Here is a 24,175-nt window from a genome sequence, read left to right on the forward strand (position 1 = left end):
TCCGAATTCGGCCAAAGTGAGATATTTTCAAAAGGGAAACGCCATCCTTTTTCATTTTGAAAGACCTTATCTGGTTAAAACAATCAATAAAGGTCTTGAAAACGTACTGATTTAGAACGAGTTTTCCACCGTACGCGTGCTTCAGTAATTATGAAGTTCATATTGCGAAGAAATGTAACTAAAAGTGTACAACTACATGGAAAGGGGTGTTAAAAACAACAAAAGACAACACAAGCATGCAAAAAAATGGTCAATTAAAAACTTCCACGCCAATTGGGTCAGATTGTACATTGAGCATGTTATTAAAAAAACATTACATAAGCGAAAAACAATCTTGTTCTTGCTCCCCTTTATTAGACAGAAAAAAATTCTGCTGAGATCCTTTGGGGTAAGCCATGTTTTTCTCGGAAATGTGAACAACATGAACAGTATTTCGTGCGTCAAGGAAACAGTCGGTGAAGTGATGCTAAACAAACAAATGTTCCTCCTTTGGCGAGAACTTCTTGTCTCGGCCAAACTTGATTAGTATGTGGCTTCGCTAAGTTGTTTCTCTTTACCGGGAGACAATTAAAAGAAATGCCTCCTTTGTTGTCTCTGTCTGACCTATCTCAGCAATTTTTGTTGGTGAACAAAAAGGCATGACTGAAATACGGAGAGGACCCTTAGCAGTTTTGTGTGTTCAAGCTTCCCGCTAAACTTCAGGTTGGACTCAGTGACGTCATGAGCTTGCCGCAGGCTGCTAAAATAACACTAACTTCAGTCCTACTATACTTTGAGATGGGGAAAAAGTACCATTTTGGAGTGACCATCTTCTTTAATGAACATGACAAAGGATGGCAAGATCTAGTAAAGGACTTCCCTAGGGCTTAACCGCAGAACGCCATTCCACATCGAAGCCGTAACGAGATCGTGTGAACAATATAGCACTCGTTTACAGATTAAGCCTAAGCGCTTGTTTCAGTGATTAGGCCTAGGCACTCTTTTAAAATTTTAGCTTTCATGTTCCGGTTCGGTTAACCGGCGGGTCTAATTTGCAGGTCGCAGGTCGCGGGTTGCAGGTCATTGTTTCACCAATACAGAAAGTATCCTAAACATTCTTAAAAGCTAACCTTAGGCATAATTAGGCCTAAACAAACGTTTTTAGGACTAAGGTTAGCTTTTATGAATGTTTAGGATACTTTCTGTATTGGTGAAACAATGACCTGCAACCCGCGACCTGCGGCCTGCAAATTAGAGCCGCCGTCGGTTAACTACCCTTTTTACGAGATCATGTGAAGAATATAGCACTCCTTTACAGATTAAGCCTAAGCGCTTGTTTCAGTGATTAGGCCTAGCTTTCACTTTATGCATCAGTCAATTCCAACTGCGCCCTGCACCCCCCCCCTCCCCCCCCAATGTTTAATTATACATGTACATGTTTATTTATAGTCCTTGATTTCAAATTTGCAAAACTTTTTATAATATTTCCAAAAACCGGCCTTTTTGTAATGAAATGCGTCCTGTTGCGAAACGCGACACTTCATAAACGCTCTCGCTATTCACTGGCTATTTGCTTTGAAATTTGCTTTTTAGATTAAAGTACATATTTAAATTCAGAAAACATACCTTTAAGGACGTCCACATTTTTTCCAGTTCTTGCTGGATAAGCCAACCTCCACAAAGCGCTAATCTTGACTACGGAAATTCTACATGTTTTTAGAGATATAAACCACGTGGGTGTCAAAAGCCCGGGGGTGCCCCGCGCTTGTTTCAGTGGTTAAGCCTAAGCACTCGTTTACATTTTTAGTATCCGAATATACTAAGAAGATTACTTGAGAGAGGTAGTCTTTTCGTCTGTGTATCTGCGTATCCACTTCAGAATATACTTGGAAGATTACGTGGGGAGGGGTGGTCTTTTCGACTGCGAATCCGCGTATCCACCACTTCAGAATATACTTAAAATATTACTTGTGGAGGGATGGTCTTTTCGATTGCGTATCCTCGTATCCAACCACTTCAGAGGAGCATCTTCAAAATGGAAGGGTAATCTGCAGTTAGTAAATGTTGTCACTTGGTAATTGTTTTCACGCGGTGTTCACGTAATCGCGTGATTTGTGTCACAACAGAATGATTACAAAATATCAAAATACCTTGGTATAGATTGGAAGGGAGGAATGGAGGCGATCCATAACGATTTATCCTTCCTTGCCAATGTCGCTTTACAATGAAGGAAAATACTATGAGACAAGTAAAGATCAGCGAGATGGAAATTTCACCGTCACAAAAAGGTCTACTCCATTACTTTGTAAAATCTTTCCGCCTTCTCACCCTACCCCAGCTGAAAAGCTCCTTCTTTGACGTCATCCACCCACTGTCTGGGTGCATGCGGCTTGAATCTTCCTGTTGATTGTACAAGCATTTTACAAAGCTCGCGAAAGGAGCTTGGACGTTGATTTTTCGTGAGAAGCTCTGGAAGCTGTAGCTTGCTAAAGGTTTGTGTTCTTATATTTAATTTAATGCATAAACTAAATGATTCAGCCATAAAGCCGAGTATCTAAGTACTGAGTATCCGGCAATTTTGTGCTGCGCTATTTTGATCTCATGTGGTAGTATTTATTGCTGCAAGTTTGTAAGTTAAAATCACAGATTTCCTTGTTATTATACATGTAATTGCAAAAACAGCTGATTGCAGAAAAAGGCGGAATTATTTTCCCAGCTGGGGAGATAGCTAACAGTATAACTATAAGTCACTTTTCGCGGGGATAAGATCTCTCCTTGGTCGCCTTTAATTCAGTACTGTTGAGTTTGCTTCGGCCACAACTTGTTTTGTGGAATGATTATCTGTTTGGAGATCACTTTACCTTGGCCTCGTTTACATTGTACTAGAAGTGAAACATATCACAGTAATTTAGTATCGCGATCGCGTGATTCACGATGCATCGATGATAGGGATGATGCTTGAGTGCAACTTCGAAAATTATCTCTTTCAGCACTTTCACTTTCATTTTCGTTTTACAGTCAAGCTATGTGACGCGTGATCATGAGTATCCACAAGGCTGAATGAACATTCGAATTCCTCTTTGGAGCTTCCGCGATTTGAATGGTATCTTGAAGATTTTAGTTGCTACGAAAAATGCACAATAACTGAACAATGATTCATCAAACACTTCAAATTGCTTTCTCTGTCAAAACACCTTTTATCTTATGATAAAACGAAAGTTCATAGCTAACTATTTTTGATGTATATCAAAGAAAAAATATCTGCGGGAATTCAGAATGTCCACGAGAGCAAAGTGAATACTTGGTTCAAATTTCAAAACAACTGGTCACGCGTGACATAGCTTGAATGTAAAGGCCTTTAATTAAGAGCCTTGTGTATGCAGATTAATGATCGTTCTGGATAGAATAAAACATCCATTACATTTTGTGCAATTTAAGGCGTTTAACTAACAAATTTCAACAGCTTCTGTGCGTTTGTATTTCTTTTTAATGAATCTGCGTGAAAATATATGTATGTTGTTGTTCCAGACAGGCTGCCTTCACCATGGTTTCAACCAATTGTCCTCCAAAATTGATATTATGATAAAATACGCCTTTGTAGGGAGAAAGCGGAATTAATGGTAAAAGGAAATGTAATTGCATGCGTATGGCTGGGCTTGTTTCAAAAACTGCCAAGAGGCAGTACAATTCTGGAAAGTACTACCAAACTAAATGATTTTCTGGTCTTGAGTTAGACTTAATTGCTTATCTTCAAGTGTTTGTTTTTTAGGGTTGTTTTGGCAATTTAGAAGAAAGGATTGAGAAGAACGCAGCAGTACCACCAACTGAAGGTTGATTTCTACAGCTGAGAATTAAGGTGACTTCATCAGTATTAATTTTTCTCAACCTCTTTCACTTTTCTTTAAAAACCATCACCAAATCTCTTTGTAAAATTTAATGTTTTATAAGGTTCAATGCATTCTTGTCTCTGCTATACACAGTTGTTTATGTGTATTTTCAGATTCATTTTCTTGAAGGAGGAAACTTCTTAACTCAAGATGCGATACCCAGATCTTTTGAAGTAACTTAAAGAGATAATTATTGCAGGTATGTACTGGAGCATGTTCCATTTTGTCAGGCCTTCTAACAGGGTACGCTAGTGAATGACCACAAAATTAAGTCAAACTGGCACAATAACACGCAATTCGAAAAATTTAGCAAAATCCACACAAAACTGAAAGATTTACTCAAAATTTAATTTAATTACTACAGATGTTTCTATTGAGTACCAAGATGTCTAAAAATGTTTAGGCTATTGCAGGCTACTTACCTTCAAAAAACAATGGGCAATTTGCTCACTTACCATGAAAAACTTGTCGAGTGAGGACCATGTGGGAGCCAGCGATTCATGCGAGCCATGGCTGCGAGTCATGCAAGCCATTAACATGATGAGCTATGTGAGTCAACATGTGAGTCACACATTTATTGAAAGCTAACCATTTTAAAATGGGTTCTTATACAAATACTATTTATCAGTGCTACCGATATTTGAAATGGGTGCTTTGACTTACAGTGTAAATGACGCTTGCGAGGCTTGCATGGCTCACATGACTGGCTGGCGCACAGATTGTCCCGACCAAACTCGTCGATCAGATACTGGGCTTCTGGTAGGATGCGGAACAAAATTAAAGATTATGCGGAAAATTTTGGCCAAATTATGCATAAATGTGTGTTGATTATGCAGAAATTTCACCGGATTATGCGGAAATTTAAATAATTATAAAACTAATAATTAGGCCCATCCAATGTATTTACATGCTTAATGGTAAATCAGGACTCAAAATTGTGACCTTTTCCTTTGCGATTAAAATATTTGGAGGAGTCGCCAATTTGTGACGAGCTTTTACCATTGAAATGAAAGGGTTAGCAGTTGGCATTTTGTTACAACTTTTCCTAAAGTAAATAAAACAATGAAATATGATTTCCTTTCTCATCATGAATTTTGTTTCAACTTGGAGATATGGAGCAAAATTGTAATGTGGTCGGACCGCGAACCATTTCCTCGATTAATCACCATTTTCATGATGGTGAGCAGCTGCTTTAATACCACTAATATCGGGCATTCTTCAGTTTTATGAAGAAAAAATCGTCATTATGCGGAGGATGAGGATTTTAGGGAATTATGTAGATCCACATTGCCGCATCCTGTCAGATAGTGGTAATACCTGTTCAAACAACGAAGGGTTCTTTCCGTAGGCTACATACATGTACATACATACATACATTGACCATGACTCCTAATAGGGGCTTTTCAGGACCACTGAAACACAATCAACAAAACGACAGAACACAACAACAATTAACAACTCTAAGAATCCCAACTGGCCGGAGGCAAACCAGTTCAACTTGGCTATTTACAAGTACAGACAAGAAGTTGAACCAGGGACTACCAGGAACAATTTCAATAAGTGGTCAGAATGAGTCTTGAACCCAGGAACTCCAGATGATCTCAAGGCAAGCGTCCTAACCACTGGCCGAAAATTCCATTCTTGTGCACAGCAGTTAAATACATTGTGAAGTACATGGCTTTTCTCACCTTGCGAGCAAAGCCTCCTTTTGTCTTTTTCTTTACTGAGGAGGAGAAAAAAAGGCTCTGCCGGAATCTCGTCAACTCTTTGAAGCCGCCGCAGCCCGAACTTCTGGACTAGTCAATCTTGTTTTTTTTTTGTCAAACCGGTTTTTCCAGTGCGAGCGTCCCTTTAGTGACAAAACCGATGGTTACCATGAAAAACCAAGATGGCGGCGAGATCTGGCATATTAGGCTTGGGTTCAAGACTGTATCCTAGCAACATGCAGCGCATATTCAATAAAGATCTTACTCGATTCATGCGGAGCCTTTCTCGAGAACGCCAAAATCGAGCAAGCAAAAGAAAGGCTCTGCTAGCAGGGTGGGCTTTTCTTTAATTTTCTATAGATTGTTCTTTGTGGCTCTAAGGGGTATTTTTAAAAGAAATTCCTTCTGAGCATTCGAATTAGATGTGCAACTTAAAATAATAAATTTATTATGTACATACTAATTAATTGATCATGACAACTTAAAGCAGGATCGTTTAATTCTTGTCTCTTCTGTAGTGATAGAATCTCTCACTGATAATTTTGGTTTTGTTTTTTTGAAAGGAGGAAACTTTTTGATGAAAGATGTGATTTCCAGACTTTTCTGAATTATAAATTGAGAATTATTGCAGGTATGTATGCATATGTTAGACTTCATAATCTACTTGACAATGTATTTTAACATCACCAATATGTGTTGCTGTAAATTCCCACGTTTCACACAATTTTGAAATGTCGTAATATTTTTGTCACCATAATTTTGTCTAACTTTACAGTAATTTTACTGACTTATTCTTTGCATGAAATTGACTGAAGGTTATTATTTACATTATTATTAACAACTGCATTGCTAAGTGGAGGTTGGGTGCCTGAGACATCCTAGAGCTCTTCCACTATTGGTAGCCAGCTCCAAGATAGAGACTGCACCAATGGCTAGCAAAACCTAAGAAACCAGCCATTCCCCCCCCCCCCCCCCCCCTCCTCCTTATCCCCAAGAAGACAGGCACCCCAGCACACTGACAATCAGTGGAAAGAAGAGGGGTGGGGTGGGGGGGGGGAGGGGAAGGAAGGGAAAAAACCGCCAAACGCTCCGCACAAAATTCTTCTGCTTCCTGCCTCACCGATGAATATGCTTTACAATGCAAAGCTACTGTATTAATTAATTAATATCAAAGGATGAGTTTTTAATCCATTTTCTTGCTGTTCTTGTCTCTTGTAGACTTCTTGCACTCACCTGTTTTGTAGGGGAAAGATTCTTCAAGTACATATATGTAAATTTCTTGGTCATGATGTTACAGCGACAACCAGATATTTTCAGGTAAGGAATTACAACAGTAACTGTAGTTAAAATGCACAGATCCAAAGCATCACTTCAATTTAATATCCATATCTAATTTGACCACATTTGAAACTTCAAACCTTTTGAAATATGTCACCTTAAAAGTTTCATTATTTTCTATGTATAAATTTCTCTCAGAGCTTAAAATTCCGTTTTCATTACTGGGTTGCCGTATACGGCAATCCCAGTTGGAAAATGGGTAGAATTTCTCCGTTTTATTTTTTTCCGTGTCGGTAAAAGTCTTGCCTGTCACTCCCCCGGTAAGTGGTGTCTTTGTGCATAGAGCCTTCTGCGCGTATTTTCTTAGGATCGAGAGGGTAGTGGAAATGCGTACATTTCTCTGGTGGACACAGTAGAATCATTAACTTAACCTGTAATGGCGTCGAAAGTCATGTAACGCGAATGGCGTTTTAGTGGATCTTTGAACAAAATATACCCTTATGAAGCTCAAAAATGGCAAATCAATTGGATACTGAACAAGACAGGCGACAACATCAACAACAATCTGTCGCCCGTCGAGCCGTCTTTTACCAAGTGTGCTGTTATGTAGAACATTGAAGATTCGCAGGGCAGCGATAATAGTGAATTCAAAGACTAGACAAGGTGGATTGAATGGAATTTCAAGCGTTAAAATCTCTGAAAAGGTAAGATTATTGTCGAAGCGATGCCGCAATTGCGTGTCTTCACCACATGTTCCTTTGATCTCACATTATTGTGTTTTCCGTCAAAATATTCGCTTGTTTTCGCTTTCGCTCGAACATATCTACCTTTATTACATGTCCAGTGAATAGTTTTATCCTCTGGGATGAATTTTCCGTCGAAGAATCGGTTATTTGGGCGGTCAGTGTAAAACGCAGACTGCAGACTGCAGACCGGGGGTAAAATGCAGACTGAGGGTAAAATAAATATTAATAATAAAAAAACGAGTCATAAGGATAAAATAAAGATTGTTTGAAAGACAATCCTGTTTTACATCTGTCAACAACTCACATTATTATGACTGCAGGTCGCTGCACCTTTTTGGGATGCGATCGTACGCGTTGAAATCATCTGTGCTTTGTTTTTGCGCTTCCAGATGCATTGCAATGTTCCAAATTATTTGTCACACAGGTACATCGAGGGAAATCGATCGAAAAACCAACAATTATTACTTCGAATACCTGAATAATCTCGGTTGTCTTTTTTCGGTGCAACGAAATGCACAAAGAATTTCATGTATTCCGAGCAATTAGGACGCGGGGATTTCATTGGTTAAGCTATGCGTGATAACCCCTAGGGAGAGGTTATAATTGAAAATTACATCTTCCAGATGCAAAACAAACGAGCTTGTGAACTAAAGGATAAACATAACGTACACGAAAGCGAATGAAAGGATCCTAATAAGAAATTTTTACACCTCAGTCATACTGGCTTAAGCCGACTGAATTGAAACGTTAAATGGTTGCAAAATCCACGTTATCTCTGTCTTTGTTAATTGGTACTGTAGCCATGCGTGTCAAAATAAATTGAGTTATTGGGTAATTACTCGATTACTTTGTTCAGTGCAGCAAAATGGACAGTTGAATTACGGGGTGGTGACTTCTTTGCCTAAAAGCAACTCACTTAACGAAACTGTCCTTTTTCCAACAACAACAAGGATTCAAACAGCTTCAATTCTTACAGAGTTCGATAAAAATCCGGATTTAAAACATGCCGTGGGGCAACCAAAGCGATGGGAGCTGTGTTGGGGTTTCAGTGTGAAAGTACAAACGGCTACTAACACTCTTATAACTCTTTTTTCATTATTATTTTATTAACCCGCAGTCTACAGTCTGCAGTCTGCATTTTACCCTCAGTCTGCATTTTATCCCTGGTCTGCAGTCTGCAGTCTGCAGTCTGCGTTTTACACTGACCGGTTATTTGGGTGGTTTTTGGCAACAGAGGTTAATTATTCGTAATGCGATCGCTTCCGTTGCCGTTAGCAATGAGTCGCAAATTTGACACTTTTATCGCATTATCACATTACGCATTGAACCACGTTATCTATTATTCCTAAAAATCTAAAAATATTCGTGCCTTATCAGTTTTCGGTCGAATTTGTCCAAGAAAGCAGATAAATTGCAGAAAATATTAGTTTTGCATCCAAAAATTCGTAATCAACGCTAAAATGACCAAATTTTGCCTAGAAAACATATTTTACTGTTATTTTTCTTAAATTTTTTCGTTCAACTTTCGCTTTTATAAAATGTTTCAGTTGTCTGTAAATAAGTTATATGCTCTTGGAAAGCTTATTTTCTTAGCTTTAGAATGATGTATTTTTTCCCCCTAACTTTAAATATTTTTTGAGAAAAAAAAAAACATTTTTTGGCGATGGCTGATTTACCGCGGTTTTCTCGCGGTTGGGAAAGTAGGAAAAAGAGTTAGGCCAGTAGCCAGGCTTTTAACCTCAGAAAAGGATCTGTTTCGTCGTACGAACGTGTGAGGACCTGTGAGCCAAAGGGCCTCTGCTGGTATGACTTCTGGGTGACCCCTTAATAACTTCTTGCTAACCGAGCGCGAGGGCCGTACTGCCAGGGAAATATTGGCCCGAGGTCGTGGCAGTACGGACCGAGCGCAGCAAGGTCCGTACAAAAACGACCCAGGGCCAATATTCCCCAGTACGGCTCGAGCTAGCTCGGTTAGTAAGTAGTTTATTACATGGTTTTTTAATTACCTTTTGCTTTGTTTTTGCAAGCCCGTAATCGGCCCGTGGGCCAGTCACAATTTGCCTGGAACGCTGCACGTACCACAGGCAACCCAGTGTACCCTCACGGAGGGTCTAGTTTAGAGCTAGATCTCGAAAACATTCGCTGACTGCTTTCAACCTCTTCCAAGTTTTATTGAATGACGTCAAAGGAAGTCTGAGCTGCATTTAATGTCTGAAATTATAAGGTGGTCGATCAAGTCATTTCCAGACGTCTTGACTGCTTTGAACTCAATGGAAATGGAATTTGTTTACCCACGGAACACCTTAATAGCTCTCAGGAGATTGTTCAACATGTGTCCATGCATTGTGAATCGAATTAGAATTTGACAGTGTTGGTTTTTGAGGAGAGGGGAAAACCAGAGTTCCTGGCGAAAAACTTATCAGAGAAAAGAGAGCACCAACCACAAACTCAACCCACATATGACGCCAGGACCGTGAATTGAACCCAGGCCATATTAGTGGGATGCAAGTGCTCTCACCACCGCCCCACCCCTGCTCCCCTAACAAATTTAGTCTGTCCATCAGTATGTCATAGATCTTTACTGCATTTAGGTGGCTTTAACATCTGAGATGAGTAAGAAGGTCCATTAATTAAGGTCTTCATCACGGTCGATGAAAGGACAGTATTCTGAGAGAAAATAAAGGAGCAAGGGGTGGAGGGAAAACTTAATTTAATTCAATGACAGTTTTCTGATCAAAATGGATGGCAGCCCTTACATGAAAGGTAGTAGTTGGGGAAGCTACACTGTAACGTCCATACAAGGACTACAGCTGTACACTCCATGCAACAAGACAAAAATGTGGTAAATGCAAGAAACACTAACTATGCTGAGGGTCCAATTTACCAAACCTCTCAGCATAGATGCTTGACAATCATTTTTGTTGGTATCCCTGTTATTGCAGGACCTGGGTATAAATGCTGCATGGCAGAGTTGTGATTTAAACTTGAAAGACACAGAGGAGACTGATCAGTCTGCTCTTCAAGTAAGTTACTGTAGTTATGATTGAATGAATGAATGATTGAATGAATGATTGATTCTCATGATTTAATGATTATAATAATTTTTGTGTTTAAAAGCAAATCACTGAATTCTGACAATAATTCTAGTACAAACAAAAACTTTTTGGAATCCATGCAAAAAAAAATCTCAAATTCTAAGAAATCCTGTCATTTACTTTCTTTTTAAGGTGAAATTGATTTCTTCGTTCCAAATTCAGGTTTGAGATATTTGGATTGATAAATTAAATGTTCACATGAGGTTAATACATGTATTATAATTTGTTAGTAAGGATAAAAAAAAAGTACTACTACGAACTCAAACATTTCACAGCTTGGCGTCTTGACATCCAACTTAACAGACTGTTTAATATACTGTCCTTGACTACTATTTCTATTTCAGAAGAACTTGATTAACTTGTTGTGTTAGAATACCATAGGCTAATTTAAGAGCACTTCTCCAATACCTCAGAAGTACTTGTTATGTTTAGTCATATGTCATCTTCTATCAAGGCGATACCCTATGGATGCAAAAAAAGCTCTACAGGAGGTTTCACCAGATTAACTTTCACATTCAAACATAATTATGCTGTAACAGCTAATGGACCGTGGAATTTCAATTAGCAACGGAACAAATCTGAGCCAATCAGAGCTCAGTGAAATGCACTGTATTAGTTATGCCGCGGTTGAGCATGACACGTGTACAGATTACGTGCACAGTTGTTCAAAATTACGTTACATACATTATTCGCGTTCATGAAAGAAAAAACAAGAAAAGAAAGCTAAAGAAAGATACGACCAGACCTTCTTTTCCGGTAGTTGCAAGTTTCCGCTTTCTCTTCCATCAGTCATGAAATTAGCGGGTCTTCCGGCGTAATGTGTCTATCGGTGTGTATGCTAATAATTCTTACAGGGTCTGGAAGGGGTTTCGCGTGATCCGTGAATTGTCCGGAAAACAGGGCGTGAATCGGAAAAACTGCAGGAATACAGCCGTGATTCGTGAAGAGTAAATTAACCGTGACGCGTGATCTTTTAAGGTTGTAGTTTCTGCTGTTATAATGTGAATGTCTGTCAACATGGTTCGAAATAGGTCCTGTCATTGTTATGTAACGTAATCTACCATGTGACCTGTGTGACTCATTTGTTGTTGACATGAACTGAGAGACACGTTGAGAAAGGAGATGTTTGTCCAGGTCACTGCCAATCAGAGGTTGGCTCGTTGGAAAATGAAATAAAAGCTGTCAATGTTCACGTCCGGGTCGCCTGGACGGTTTCACTGGCGAATTGCAAATTGCGTGGAGTTACATGATTCGTGAATGTAGGGAAAATGAACTCGTGATTCGTGATCCAGACCCCTACTTCCAGACCCTGTTCTTATAGTCCGCGTGGAATTTTATGCAAAATGTTGCGAACTAATGTGAGAAGCGATACAAATGCCTCTTAAAGTGTCAGTACAAAATTTATTTTAAGTGTCTAGTAGAACTAGAACGGCTAGACACTTAGAATAAATTTTAAGTATCTAGTCGTTCTAGTGCTGGAGCACTAATTGGGGACACTGTAAACTGAAATTAACAATTAACGCAAATCAAGTCAAATGTTGGTTTTTGAGGAGAGGGGAAACCGGAGTACCCGGAGAAAACCTGTGGGTTCAGAGTAGAGAACCAACAAACTCAATCCATCATACACATAAGACGCCGAGTCTGGAAATCGAAACCGGTCCACATTGGTGGGAGGCGAGTGCTCTCACCACTGTGCCATTCCTGCAACCCACACAAGTAAGGAATCCCGAGATTAACTGAACATTTATTTATTTTCAAGTGAAAAAAACTTTTGTTAGCTAAAAATTTACATATTCCCAAAGATAATCTTTTATTAAATTTTGTACGTGATTCTAATTGATCTCGAACGTTTGATCGCAGATTCCATTGACTCTTTTCACACAGCGGCCATGTTGAGTCCCGACGGACTACAAACTTTTGTTTTTGCGCGGTAAAACTCGTTTCCAACACAAAAACTCGAGACCCGGCCCGAGACTCGAGACCCGGTAAAACTCGTTTCCAACACAAAAACTCGAGACCCGGCCCGAGACTCGAGACCCGGTAAAACTCGTTTCCAACACAAAAACTCGAGACCCGGTAAAACTCGTTTCCAACGCATAAACTCGAGGCCCCCGCGTTATAAGGGTCCATTGTGTTACACGTCACCCGTGAAGGTCAGGTAACAGTATTTAAATAACTATTCATACAAGTACACTGAAACAAACGTTCAAGTTTCTCCTTTTACTCACAATGAAAGGAATTGTATTTATGAAAATCCTATACAAATGTTGAGTTCGTTGTGGTACGTAATGACATTAAACTGGCAACAGTGTGGACATAGTCTTCAACATCTTCGAAAACCCTTTCTAGTTCATTTGGGTGTTCTCTTGTGATTTGCTCAAAGTCCGTTTCTGTGAGGTGATGTCCTCGGATGTCTAAAAGAACTATACTATTATTGTATTTTACAAGTTTAATCAGGCATGTTTGGAAGAGAGTCTCTCTGTTGCCTGCAACATTTAAAATTTTTGGATAGCCGTATGCCTTGAAATCGTGGAGAAGAAAAAAAAATTAAAACTGGACACTGACTGAACAGGGATCTGCTTAAAGAAAGAGTCTGTTATTTTACGGTGACTCAATTCTAAAAAACGCAGGTTCTTGACACTTCACATCCACGCCTCTTGTACTGATTGTGGGGCTACTTCTACAATAAAAGCTCACTAAATGTACGTGCTTAATAGTTAATCATGCTGAGGGGGGAGAAGCACTTTTTTAAGAGTTATGTCGTAATGCATATTTGCGGACAAAATTGGGTCTTGTCGAGCAAAAATAGATTTAACCGAACAACTTGACCGACGCCAGCCGGGTAATTATTTCAAGCCCTGCAAACAGCTACCACCTTTCCTCAGGAAAAAAAATCCTGCCCTGATACATTCCATGGCACGATGTTGCAGCGTTAGTGTTTCATGTTCTAAACCCGATAAAACACTCCTGCTCTTTTTTTAAACTTTACATAACCCTCTTGATTGATACCTCGTTAACCGGTCTAACACAGAAATTCTAGATGCACCGCGAACTGGTAGCTCAGTTGGTTGAGCATCGGGCTGTCATGCGGGAGGTCGCGGGTTCGAACCCCGGCCGGACCAACACTCACGATCTTAAAATAACTGAGGAGAACGTGGTGCCTTTGTAATAGATCACTTTCGATATATTAAAATTCAGCCCGAAACAAAAGGCATCATCTCGAGGCTCTGGGGAATAAATATGAGAATTTGTATGAGTTCATTCCCCAGAGCCTCGAGATGATGCCTTTTGTTTCGGACTGAATTTTAATATATCGAAAGTGGGCTATTTCATCTGCAAATGGTTAGACTTTCAAGTCTTCTCGGATAGGGACTATAAACCGTAGGCCCCGTCTCACAAATAACTTCTATGTTCATAAGTTTCCTGTGGGACGTTAAAGAACCCACACACTATTCGATAAGAGTAGGGGATGTAGTCCTCGGTGTTGTGGCTGTCCTGTTCTCTCCAGCTGAAGTGGCCGGCTTGGCGTGATGTCTCTAAAAAGTCTTACAGTGTATGAGGCCACCTAAGCAGAAACAGCCATAAGCCAAAAAGGGACTTTGCCGAGTGCTGGTTCTCTGATATCATTCTGCCTTTATGAGTTATGGCCAGAGTTACCTACTGATGGAAATGGCCCAATGGGTTCAATGCCCTCCCTGATCAGAGTTTTTCTCTGTCCTTGTTTGGGCCCATTTCCATTAGTAGGGCTAACATGGTTCACTACATTCTATTCGGTTAACTCTGTTTAAAATATAAGTGCTACACGGCCAACGTTTGTATAAACTTAACCTTTCCTTGTACTTGTACACGTTCATTGCCGTGACTCAAACATCTTCAGTTCCCACTGCCTGCTCCCGTCTAACCTTGTGGCTCAGTCGGTAGAGCGGCCGGGATCTAACCCGAAGGTCGTGGGTTCAATTCCCTCCCTGATCAGAGTTTTTCTCTGTCCTTGTGTGGGCCCATTTCCATCAGTATGGCTAACTCTCACATGGTTCATATGGGATAGAAATCTAGCACTTTATGTTACACTACATTCTATTCGGTTAACTCTGTTTAAAATATAAGTGCTACACGGCCAACGTTTGTATAAACTTAACCATTCCTTGTACTTGTACAAGTTCATTGCCGTGACTTAAACATCTTCAGTTCCCACGGCCTGCTCCCGTCTGACCTTGTAGCTCAGTCGGTAGAGCGGCGGAGATCTAACCCGAAGGTCGTGGGTTCAATGCCCTCCCTGATCAGAGTTTTTCTCTGTCCTTGTGTGGGCCCATTTCCATCAGTAGGACTAACGCTCACATGGTTCATATACACTCTATTCAGTTAACTCTGTTTGTCTGTCAAACTCTACTAAAGACCAATCGTCGTCGGCTCCTTTCGTCTGTAATAAGCAAAATAAACACATGTTTCGATGCCGTTTTTACCAGACTTGAGCTCCTACATAAACACAACTTTAATACTGAAACTATTAAAAGTGTCTTGAAATTGAATTAATTAAGTCGTACAATAAGCAAGTGTAAAGTCTAACTCCGAAACCCGAGAACCTGGATGTATACTTATCAAGAACAGAACCTAGAGCGTTTACGACTGCATGTATTTTAACTGTTTAGTGTCGGTTAATTACCTTTCACAGAAACGTACCACTTTAACAATGAAATGGGGGTTGGAAAACATACCATATTGTTTCGACTCTGAAGTATGACAAAGACGAATTACGCAGAACAAAATTCCTATGAAGACAACTTTTGAAGACCTCTTTTTGTAAGCCAGTCGCTCAGAAATGCTATGTATTTTAACTTTTTAAGTCTTCCATCTCGACCAAACACGTGTTTAAACCTGTTAGCGACTTCGGCGCCCGAAAGTAGAAAAAACCGTTTGAAAATTGAAACCTGACACTTCCAGTTCAATTTTCCCCACCCCACCCAGGCAAAGGTTAAATTCCCCACCCCCAAAGTCTCTGAAATTTTAAATGATATTGGGTGCCATTAAATTCCAGCTAAGATTCGGAACCAGTTAGTGTTGTCACTTGAGGTGGTGGTGACCACATGTGTTAATACTGGGTCTAGGAAATTAGGAAACTGCATCAAACCCTCAATTTTTTTTTTTTTTTTTTTTTTGTATATGAAGAAAATTAATTTAAAAAAAGCTATTTCTACTTGTGACTTTTGTTGTGCCAACTGCGTTTGAAAGGAATCAAGTAAAATTTCTACGATGATGTAACGTACGAAAGGTGACTAATTATTGAATCAATTTTTTCTTATGTTGAAGGATCCATAACTGCACAAAGGTAAAGTGAAAACAGTGTGAATTGTCTCAAAAGGGCACGGTGGAAGCAGGTCACGCGTAAAGCCGGTGTTTTCAATTCCAGTAAGTGTGATAAAGTACTCAATCCATGGAATTGAGGGTATAAAGAAACATAAATTCGTTTCATAGAAGAATCTGAAATTTTAAGTGTTTCTGAAAGTTACATAACCCTCCAACACTGCCAATTTACAACAAAAGCATTGATTTCGCCCCTTTTTTTCCCTTTGATGTTGCTAACTAGTGAGTTGTTTAGAAACAATTGTAAATGTCTGCGTTTAAAAGAGGCTCAAACCAGTTTCCAAAAATTTGGTTTTATCAACGGAGTTGATTATGTAAATTGGCCACCGTAGAGAGATACAGAGATTCTAAAAAAGGCGTTTCGAGCGTTAGCCCTTCGTCAGAGCGAATCGAGGATTTATGGGTTAGGCTTAGTTTTTATAGTAGAGTAGGAGCTACGCTATTGGTGGTAACATGGCAACGTGAATATATTAGTTTATTGAAAAGCGTTCGTTTATACCGTGAGGATTAAGGGTGCCGATTTGGAAGATGAATTTTTGTTCCAGATTCTTGCGGCTTTCCGTCGTACCTAGATGTAAGGAAAGGCCGCAGGTAGCCATGTGTGTTTTGGAGTGGTTAGGGAGATTAAAATTACGAGCGACTGGCTTATATGCATCCTTGTCATTCTTCTCAACATCGCGAAGGTGTTCGCGGAATCGGTCGGCTAGTCGTCTACCTGTCTCGCCAATGTATAAATGACATTTGCGGAGGTACATGTGAAACGATCGGTGATCTTAACAGATCGCTTAGGTCCCGATATCTTGCAAGTGTTAAGAATGAAAAGACAAGTTTTGCATCGTGAGCGCGCACATTTGAAAGTGCCGCGTTGCTCGTTAGTTTTGAGCGCGATTCTAACTAAAAAGTTGCCTACGTTTTTGTCGCGTTTAAATGAAATAAGTGGAGGTTGCGAAAAGATTCTACCAGTCTCGGGATCATTTTGGAGTAATTTAAAATAATTAAGAATGATACTTTTGACTGCGTGCTTAAGGGGCTGGACAACTTTGACGAAAATGTACATGATTGGAATGATAGAATCAGTTGTACAACACTGTATCACCAAGCATCTATGTTAATGGTACCATACACATAAAACAACAGTTATTGCTTAACAAATTGTGCTCAAAATTGTGACATCACAGGTGACCATAGCGTTAGAAGATCTATCCAAAAACGCATTACGTTTTGTCTTTTAAATGCTTATATCTCAAAAGCGAACTTGGTGAAGCTAGTTAAATTAGTAGGCTAAAGTGAAACTCTTTACAGAGTTTTTATACGGCTGTCCTGTTGCTATGTGACCTACTGTATATTATTTGTTATTAAAAACATTGGTGTTTCATATGATACCATAACATTGTCTTTCCCTGAACAAGTGTTGTAAACTCAAGTCAATTTATGACTGACATTCTCTTAAAGTTGTCGAAGTTTGATTGAGCCGGCTTGAGAAAACAGATTTGGAGCGAAAAATGCAAGTTTAAAGGCGGGTTCAGGCTGCCTGGTCTGTGGACATGTTCTCCTGTAAAAGTGTATGGTAGAGGCATTGAATTGCTGTTTCATGTATTCTCTTGGAGACCTCCACCACAAAATAACCAACCGCGTACTCGAAAATGGCTTACAAGATTTAATTAGTGAGCATCTCCCCTTCTTAACTGGTACCTGTAGTAATTCGTTCTCCTAATTATCCATATTATCTTACACAAGTATTAGTTATTTTAACGTAGTTTGCCGATGTATCAAGTACGTGTAGTTCAGCTTTTAGTGGCCGGAAAGCACTAAAAAGACAAATCTTGCTAATTTAATTAACCATTGCTCAGTAGAAAAACCACTGTTCCCCAGTTATTAGGAAACGGCCTTTCCCTGGGCCATTCTCGACATTCCATACCCTTTTTCCTTTACAGAGTTGCCTTTTTGTGCACCATGATTAATGTGTGTGGTAATTTCTTTTTTTGTGTGTTTGTTAAGGACGCGGAATATCGCTGGCTCAAGGTTCATCCAACCCAGTGCAACAGCATTAAAACGTACCACACTTAACTATGGCGTCAGCCTCATGGCAGCAATCTCAAGAACTTAACCCCAACAAAGTTCAAGTCACCATTTTGGCTTCTGAGTGGGGATCCAGTAAAGGCGGACTTTCCACAATCAGCAGAGAGTTGGCCATACAGCTGGCCAAATTCCCAGAAGTCCAAATCACATACTTTTTACCAAAGTGCTCTTATGAAGATAAGAGTGAAGCCCACCGCCATGGTATAACGATTCTAGAGGCAACACGACTACCTGGATATGATGAACTGGAATGGCTCAGCTTTCCACCAGAGCATTTGCGAATAGACGTCGTTGTTGGTCATGGAGTGAAACTTGGTCGCCAAGCACAAGTTATCCGCAATTCTCACAAATGCAAGTGGATACAAGTGATACACACTGACCCCGAGGAACTAGGAATGTTCAAATGTTACGAAAATCCAATCTCAAGGGCCGAGGAAAAGCACAATGTTGAAGTAGAGCTGTGCGAGCTGTCTAATTTCGTTGTAGCAATCGGGCCTAAGCTGGCAGAGGCCTTTCGCAAATATCTCCGCTGCTGTAAAAAAGATCAAGATGTCTTTGACTTCACTCCTGGTATTTTGGATGAATTTGTCAGTGTTCAACAAGTTCCAGAGGAAAGAAAACTATGCAGTGTCCTGGTGTTCGGTCGCGGAGATGCCGAAGACTTCGAGTTAAAAGGGTTTGACATTGCAGCAAGATCTGTTGCGGCATTACCTGACACTCATCTGGTGTTTGTCGGAGCACCCGATGGAAAACATGAGGCGATCGCTAATCGATTTCTTGAATGCGGTATTCCTAAAAATCACCTTAAGGTAAGAGGCTATGTCAAAGCCCGAGAAACTTTGAAGCGATTATTCTGTGAGGTGGATATTGTGCTCATGCCTTCTAGAACAGAAGGCTTTGGCTTGACAGGTCTGGAGGCTCTGTCAGCTGGGCTTTCTGTGATCGTCAGCAAGAATTCGGGATTTGGGGATGCCCTGGGCAATGTACCGTTTGGTTCTTCATTCGTCATTGACTCTGAGGATCCCAATGCGTGGGCAGCAGCTATCAAGGACATCTGGAACAAAAACAGACAAACAAGGCTTGGTGAGGCTAAGGTTTTGCGTGACTCCTATGGAATGATATATAGCTGGTCTGAGCAGTGCAAAGATCTTCTCAAAAAGATGATCAACTCGCTTAATGGTATGAACTAACAATCTATTTCAATCCCTTTATATAAAAATCGATTCACATCTAAACCTACAATCCTGGCCATAAGTTGTTGGGACACCTCCCCTTTGGCGCTCTAAAACCCACGATTTCAACTACGTTCTTGACGTTTAAGAAAAAGATGAATAGAAGCAAGTACTCCCCCCCAAGCACTGTAGAACGAAAATGAAGCTATTCTGAAGACTAGATCGGATGTAGTAAAAGGGGGTTGGAATCAAACATGATTGCTGAAAAATCGTTATTATTGGAATAAGACGTGAATATCTATCTTATAGTCACTTTAGTTGGAGAATACTGTTCTTGGAGGCGGACAATTCTTGAAACGTGGCTGTTCTGAAGCTATTGTCAAAGTTTTTTTTTTTTTTTTTTTTTCAAGATTTCTATGTTACGTTGACATGGGCAAGGGGGGAAGACGGCCCTACGCGGTCTAGGTCTTTAGAAATGATGCCTGTGAAGTCATCTGCCATGAACTGTCCCAACACTTGTGACCAGGATTGTAGAAAGTTGGTTAGCCGCCTGACGATCATGTAGACATAAAACTGCGAAGGGCAGCTTCATTAACTCAAAATTTGATGAAAAAGGCAACTAAAAATCTAATTCACTGATACTGAACCCTTACAACACTGAATAGAAAAATAAATACAGTCGAATTCAGTATCATATCCTGATTTTCTTGATAGTCATAGTTTTTTTCTTAGCTGTGAGCGATTCATATATTGTTCGGAAGTGCTAACCTTAAGCCTAATTACGCATAAAACAATAGTTTGGCTTAACTGCTAGCACTTCTGAAGGGTTTGGGTTTTCCCTACATTATAACCTTAGTCTCCATTTTACCCACGGTCTGCAGTCAGCATTTTGCACTGACCAACTAAAAAATCGAACTTGAAAATCCAACTCGAAATCCTAACCCAGTACATAAGACAACGTCACCGCTATCTTGGTGTTTTTGCTAAAAAAGAGGAGAGTTCGTTTCCCAGGGGATTAGTTTCTTTATTTGGTCTTTATGATGTCATTTGCCTATGCCCTCTGTACACTTGAAGACACTGATAACCACACATGGATATGGGGGCCACCATGAGCATTCCCTGAATTAACTTGTGATAACCTTTCCAATGTCAAAAATATAATTATCGACCCCAGTAGCTCTTTGGATTATTTCAAGTGAGCATCTGAATCTTCCCTGTGACCTTCTATTTTTAAGGAAAAAAGTGAATTCTACCTCCCACCAACAATCTTGGACAAAATTAGGTGGGAAATGTGACACACCACTGAAAAATGGTCATTCCCTCGTTTGTCTGTGTAAGAAAAGATTAACTTCTGCATACTTTCCCTCCTCCCCGTAATCCAATGTTGGTTAAGAAGCGGCCAAAGGGTTGCACGATAGTTTTCACCACATTATCAACATTGTTATAGGGTAGAATGGGGACAAAATTGAGAGTGCATATCGGAGGATTTTCACGCCAGAATTTTTCCCAAGAGTTTTATCCAAGAATGCAGGTGTTTCAAATTTCTACTTTCAAATATTTACAGATATCTCTTTGACTGATCATGGCCTTTCACCGAAGAAAGCACTAGAAGAAGAGGAAGAGTCTAAGGAACACGCAGGTAAAGTCATGTAAACCGAAGCAAATTTTAATCTGACTTTAAATTTAGCTGACAGAACAGTTCTTTGAATTATGATTTTCTGGCAATTGTTGATGTAAGGTAAAGTCTGCTACGAGCCTAGAAGGCCCATCAGGCCGGCGCTTATCTCCGGTTTCCGTAGCATGCAGCGACTAGGAGTAATTTTACTCCTCCATGGAGTGGAAGCCAGTCCATCGCAGGGTTACCCCGAGCATAAAATCGCCGGTACCCATTTATACAGCTGGGTAGAGAAAGTGAAGTGGCTTGTCCAAGAACACAACACAATGTTCCCGGCCAGGACCCGAACCCGGACCACTCGATCCGGAGTCGAGCACACTAACCATGAGATCACCCCGTGAAATGTGTTGATGTACACTGTGGATACTGCTTGTGCATTCTTACTTCTGCCAAACAACGAAACCTAGACACGTTCTTTTTATGTGTTGTGTTCGTTACGAACAGTAGATAGTTTAGGTGCCTGCTGTCTAGCTAGAAGAATCCCCAAAGGGTGCTGGTAAGAGTTGTTGAGCCAGAAATAATGAGATTAAGCTTCAAATAAGCTCGTATTGTGTATGCCGTTTATCATTTATGCGAATTCCAACTTACTGTAAAGTAATGTATGGTTTGTTGTATTTGACTTTTACAGATGTTTCTGCCAAGGAACAAACTCACCTCCTATTTACAAGTGAAGGCTTCCCATCTTCTTCTGTGGCTTTTCATCGAAGAGAAGGTATATATGACCTTACGGCAATTTGTAATGTTTTTTTGTAACTCTGAAAGACTCAGGTATTGTTCGCCTTCATTTATTTCGACAGATAATTCCTGCGAGCCTCAGATGCCATCAGAAGCACAAGGAAAATTAAAGAGAAAGTCCGGTAAGGAATAATTAGGACTTTCACAAGTACAAAGAGGCTGTTGGAAGGACAATTCTCGAATAGAGCCTGTTTACTCACGTGATAAGGTGCCTTGGTTTCTTTAACTGAACAAAAGATGCAACGTTGTGTTTGCGTTAAACAAAGAAAAGTTCAGCTCCCGGGGGATTAGTTTCTAGACATTACCGTGACAGCACTTTCTTTATTTGGCCTTTCTGGCGTCATGAGCCTAAACTTTTTGTACACTTAAAGACACTGATAACCACAGATGGATGTGGGGGACACCATGAGCGTTACCTGAATTGAAATTATGATAACCTTTCCAATATCAAAAATATAATTACTGACCTAAGTAGCACTTTGTATTATTTTTTTTGGAAATAATTGCAATTGTAATTTGTTTACTCATGGAACATCTTAAGAGCGCTCAGGAGCTCGTTCAACATGTGTCCGTGCATTCCGGATCAAACTGGAATTTGGCAGTGTTGGTTTTTGAGGAGAGGGGAAAACCGGAGAACCCGGAGAAAAACCACTCGGAGCAAGGGGATAACCAACAACAAACTAAACCCGCATATGACGCCGGGATCGAGAATCGAACCTCGGCCACATTGGTGGGAGGCGAGTGCTTTCACCGCTGCGCCACCCCTGCGCCACCCCTGTACCATCCCTGCGCCACCCCTGTACCATCCCTGCGCCACCCCTGTACCATCCCTGCGCCACCCCTGTACCATCCCTGCGCCACCCCTGTACCATCACTGTGCCACCCCCGTACCACCCCTGTGCCATCCCTGTGCCACCACTGCTCGAGTGAGCATCTTAATCTTTTCTGTGACCTTTTGTTATTAAGGCAAAAACTGAATTCTGCCTTCCACCCAGGTGTTTCAGATTTTTGCTTTTAAATATTTACAGATATCTCTCTTTCACAAAAGAAAGCTAGAGGAAAAGAGAAAGAGTCTAAGCAACATTCAGGTAAAGTCGTCTAAACCGAAGCGAGGTTTAATGTGATTCTAAATTTGACTGACTGATGCTCTTGGAATTAACGTTTTCTGGTAGTGGCTGATGTACATTCTGCTTGTGCAGCCTTAACGTTTTGCCAAGGACATCTAGGCAAACAAGAAAACCTAGAAGTTCTTTTGATGTAGGTTGCGCAGGGGCGGATCCAGGATTTTCCATAGGAGGGGATGTATCACTAAGGAATGGCGTAGCTGACTGTTGACATATTGTTTTTTTGCAGAATACCAGTTGTAGTAGAAAGCCGCAGGTCATCTCAGGCGGGGTGGGGTGGGGACAGGCCAGAACTAGTGAGATAACGATTCGAATGAGCTCGTATCGTGTGCGCCGTTTATGAGAATGCCAACGTTAAGTCATGTATGGTTTGTTATAACGCTGAATAGAAAAATAAATACAGTCGAATTCAGTATCATATCCTGATTTTCTTGATAGTCATAGTTTTTTTTTTAGCTGTGACCGATTCACGTATTGCTCTGAAGTGCTGACCTCAGGCCTAATCACGCATAAAACAATATTTAGGCTTAACTGCTAGCACTTCTAAAGGGTTTGGGCTTTCCCTACATAATAACCTTAGTCTCCATTTTACCCACGGCCTGCAGTCAGCATTTTGCACTGACCAACTAAAAAATCGAACTTGAAAATCCAACTCGAATTCCTAACCTAAATAAGACAACGTCGCCGCTATCTTGTGTTTTTTCTAAAAAAGGAGAGTTCGTTTCCCGGGAGATTACTTTCTTTATTTGGTCTTTATGATGTCATTTGCCTATGGGTTACCCCGAGCATTGAATTCGCCGGTACCCATTTATACACGTGGGTAGAGAAAGGCACCGTGAGAGTAAAGTGTCTTGCCCAAGAACACAACACAATGTCCCCAGCCAGGACCCGAACCCGGACCACTCGATCCGGAGTCGAGAACACTAACCATGAGATCACCGCGTGAAATGTGTTGATGTACACTGTGGATACTGCTTGTGCAGTCTTACGTCTGCCAAACAACGAAACCTAGACACGTTCTTTTTATGTGTTGTGTTAGTTACGAACAGTAGATAGTTTAGGTGCCTGCTGTCTAGCTAGAAGAATCCCCAAAAGGGTCAATCAAATGGCTCCCTGCTGGTAAGAGTTTTTGAGCCAGAACTAATGAGATCATGATTCAAATAAGCTCGTATTGCGTATGCCGTTTGTCATTTATGCGAATTCCAACTAACTGTAAAGTAATGTATGGTTTGTTGTATTTGACTTTTACAGATGTTTCTGCCAAGGAACAAACTCTCCTCCTATTTACAAGTGAAGGCTTCCCATCTTCTTCTGTGGCTTCTCATCGAAGAGAAGGTATAT

The 24,175-nt window shown here is 40.4% G+C and overlaps 1 protein-coding gene across 3 annotated transcripts in view; it reads left to right on the plus strand.

Moving 5' to 3' along the window:
• Nucleotides 1-2,353: 2,353 nt before the first annotated feature.
• Nucleotides 2,354-24,175, plus strand: part of LOC137997670 (protein NLRC3-like) — a 35,703-nt gene continuing 13,881 nt past the window's right edge. The window contains exons 1-13 of one of the 3 annotated variants that reach the window (XM_068843794.1): nt 2,355-2,471; nt 3,749-3,835; nt 3,980-4,065; nt 6,136-6,203; nt 6,791-6,889; nt 10,539-10,619; nt 15,996-16,094; nt 18,048-19,307; nt 20,865-20,939; nt 21,604-21,687; nt 21,773-21,832; nt 22,739-22,798; nt 24,086-24,169. In XM_068843794.1, the coding sequence (XP_068699895.1) occupies nt 18,119-19,307; nt 20,865-20,939; nt 21,604-21,687; nt 21,773-21,832; nt 22,739-22,798; nt 24,086-24,169 (1,552 nt within the window). In that variant the 5' untranslated portion in view covers nt 2,355-2,471; nt 3,749-3,835; nt 3,980-4,065; ... (3 more) ...; nt 15,996-16,094; nt 18,048-18,118. Of the gene's footprint in view, nt 2,472-3,748; nt 3,836-3,979; nt 4,066-6,135; nt 6,204-6,790; nt 6,890-10,538; nt 10,620-15,995; nt 16,095-18,047; nt 19,308-20,864; nt 20,940-21,603; nt 21,688-21,772; nt 21,833-22,738; nt 22,799-24,085; nt 24,170-24,175 lie in introns of all 3 variants that reach the window. The other 2 variants (XM_068843795.1, XM_068843796.1) reach the window with 2 other exon arrangements.

The sequence above is a fragment of the Montipora foliosa genome, chromosome 3 (assembly GCF_036669935.1).
Source record: "Montipora foliosa isolate CH-2021 chromosome 3, ASM3666993v2, whole genome shotgun sequence".
NCBI lineage: Eukaryota > Metazoa > Cnidaria > Anthozoa > Scleractinia > Acroporidae > Montipora > Montipora foliosa.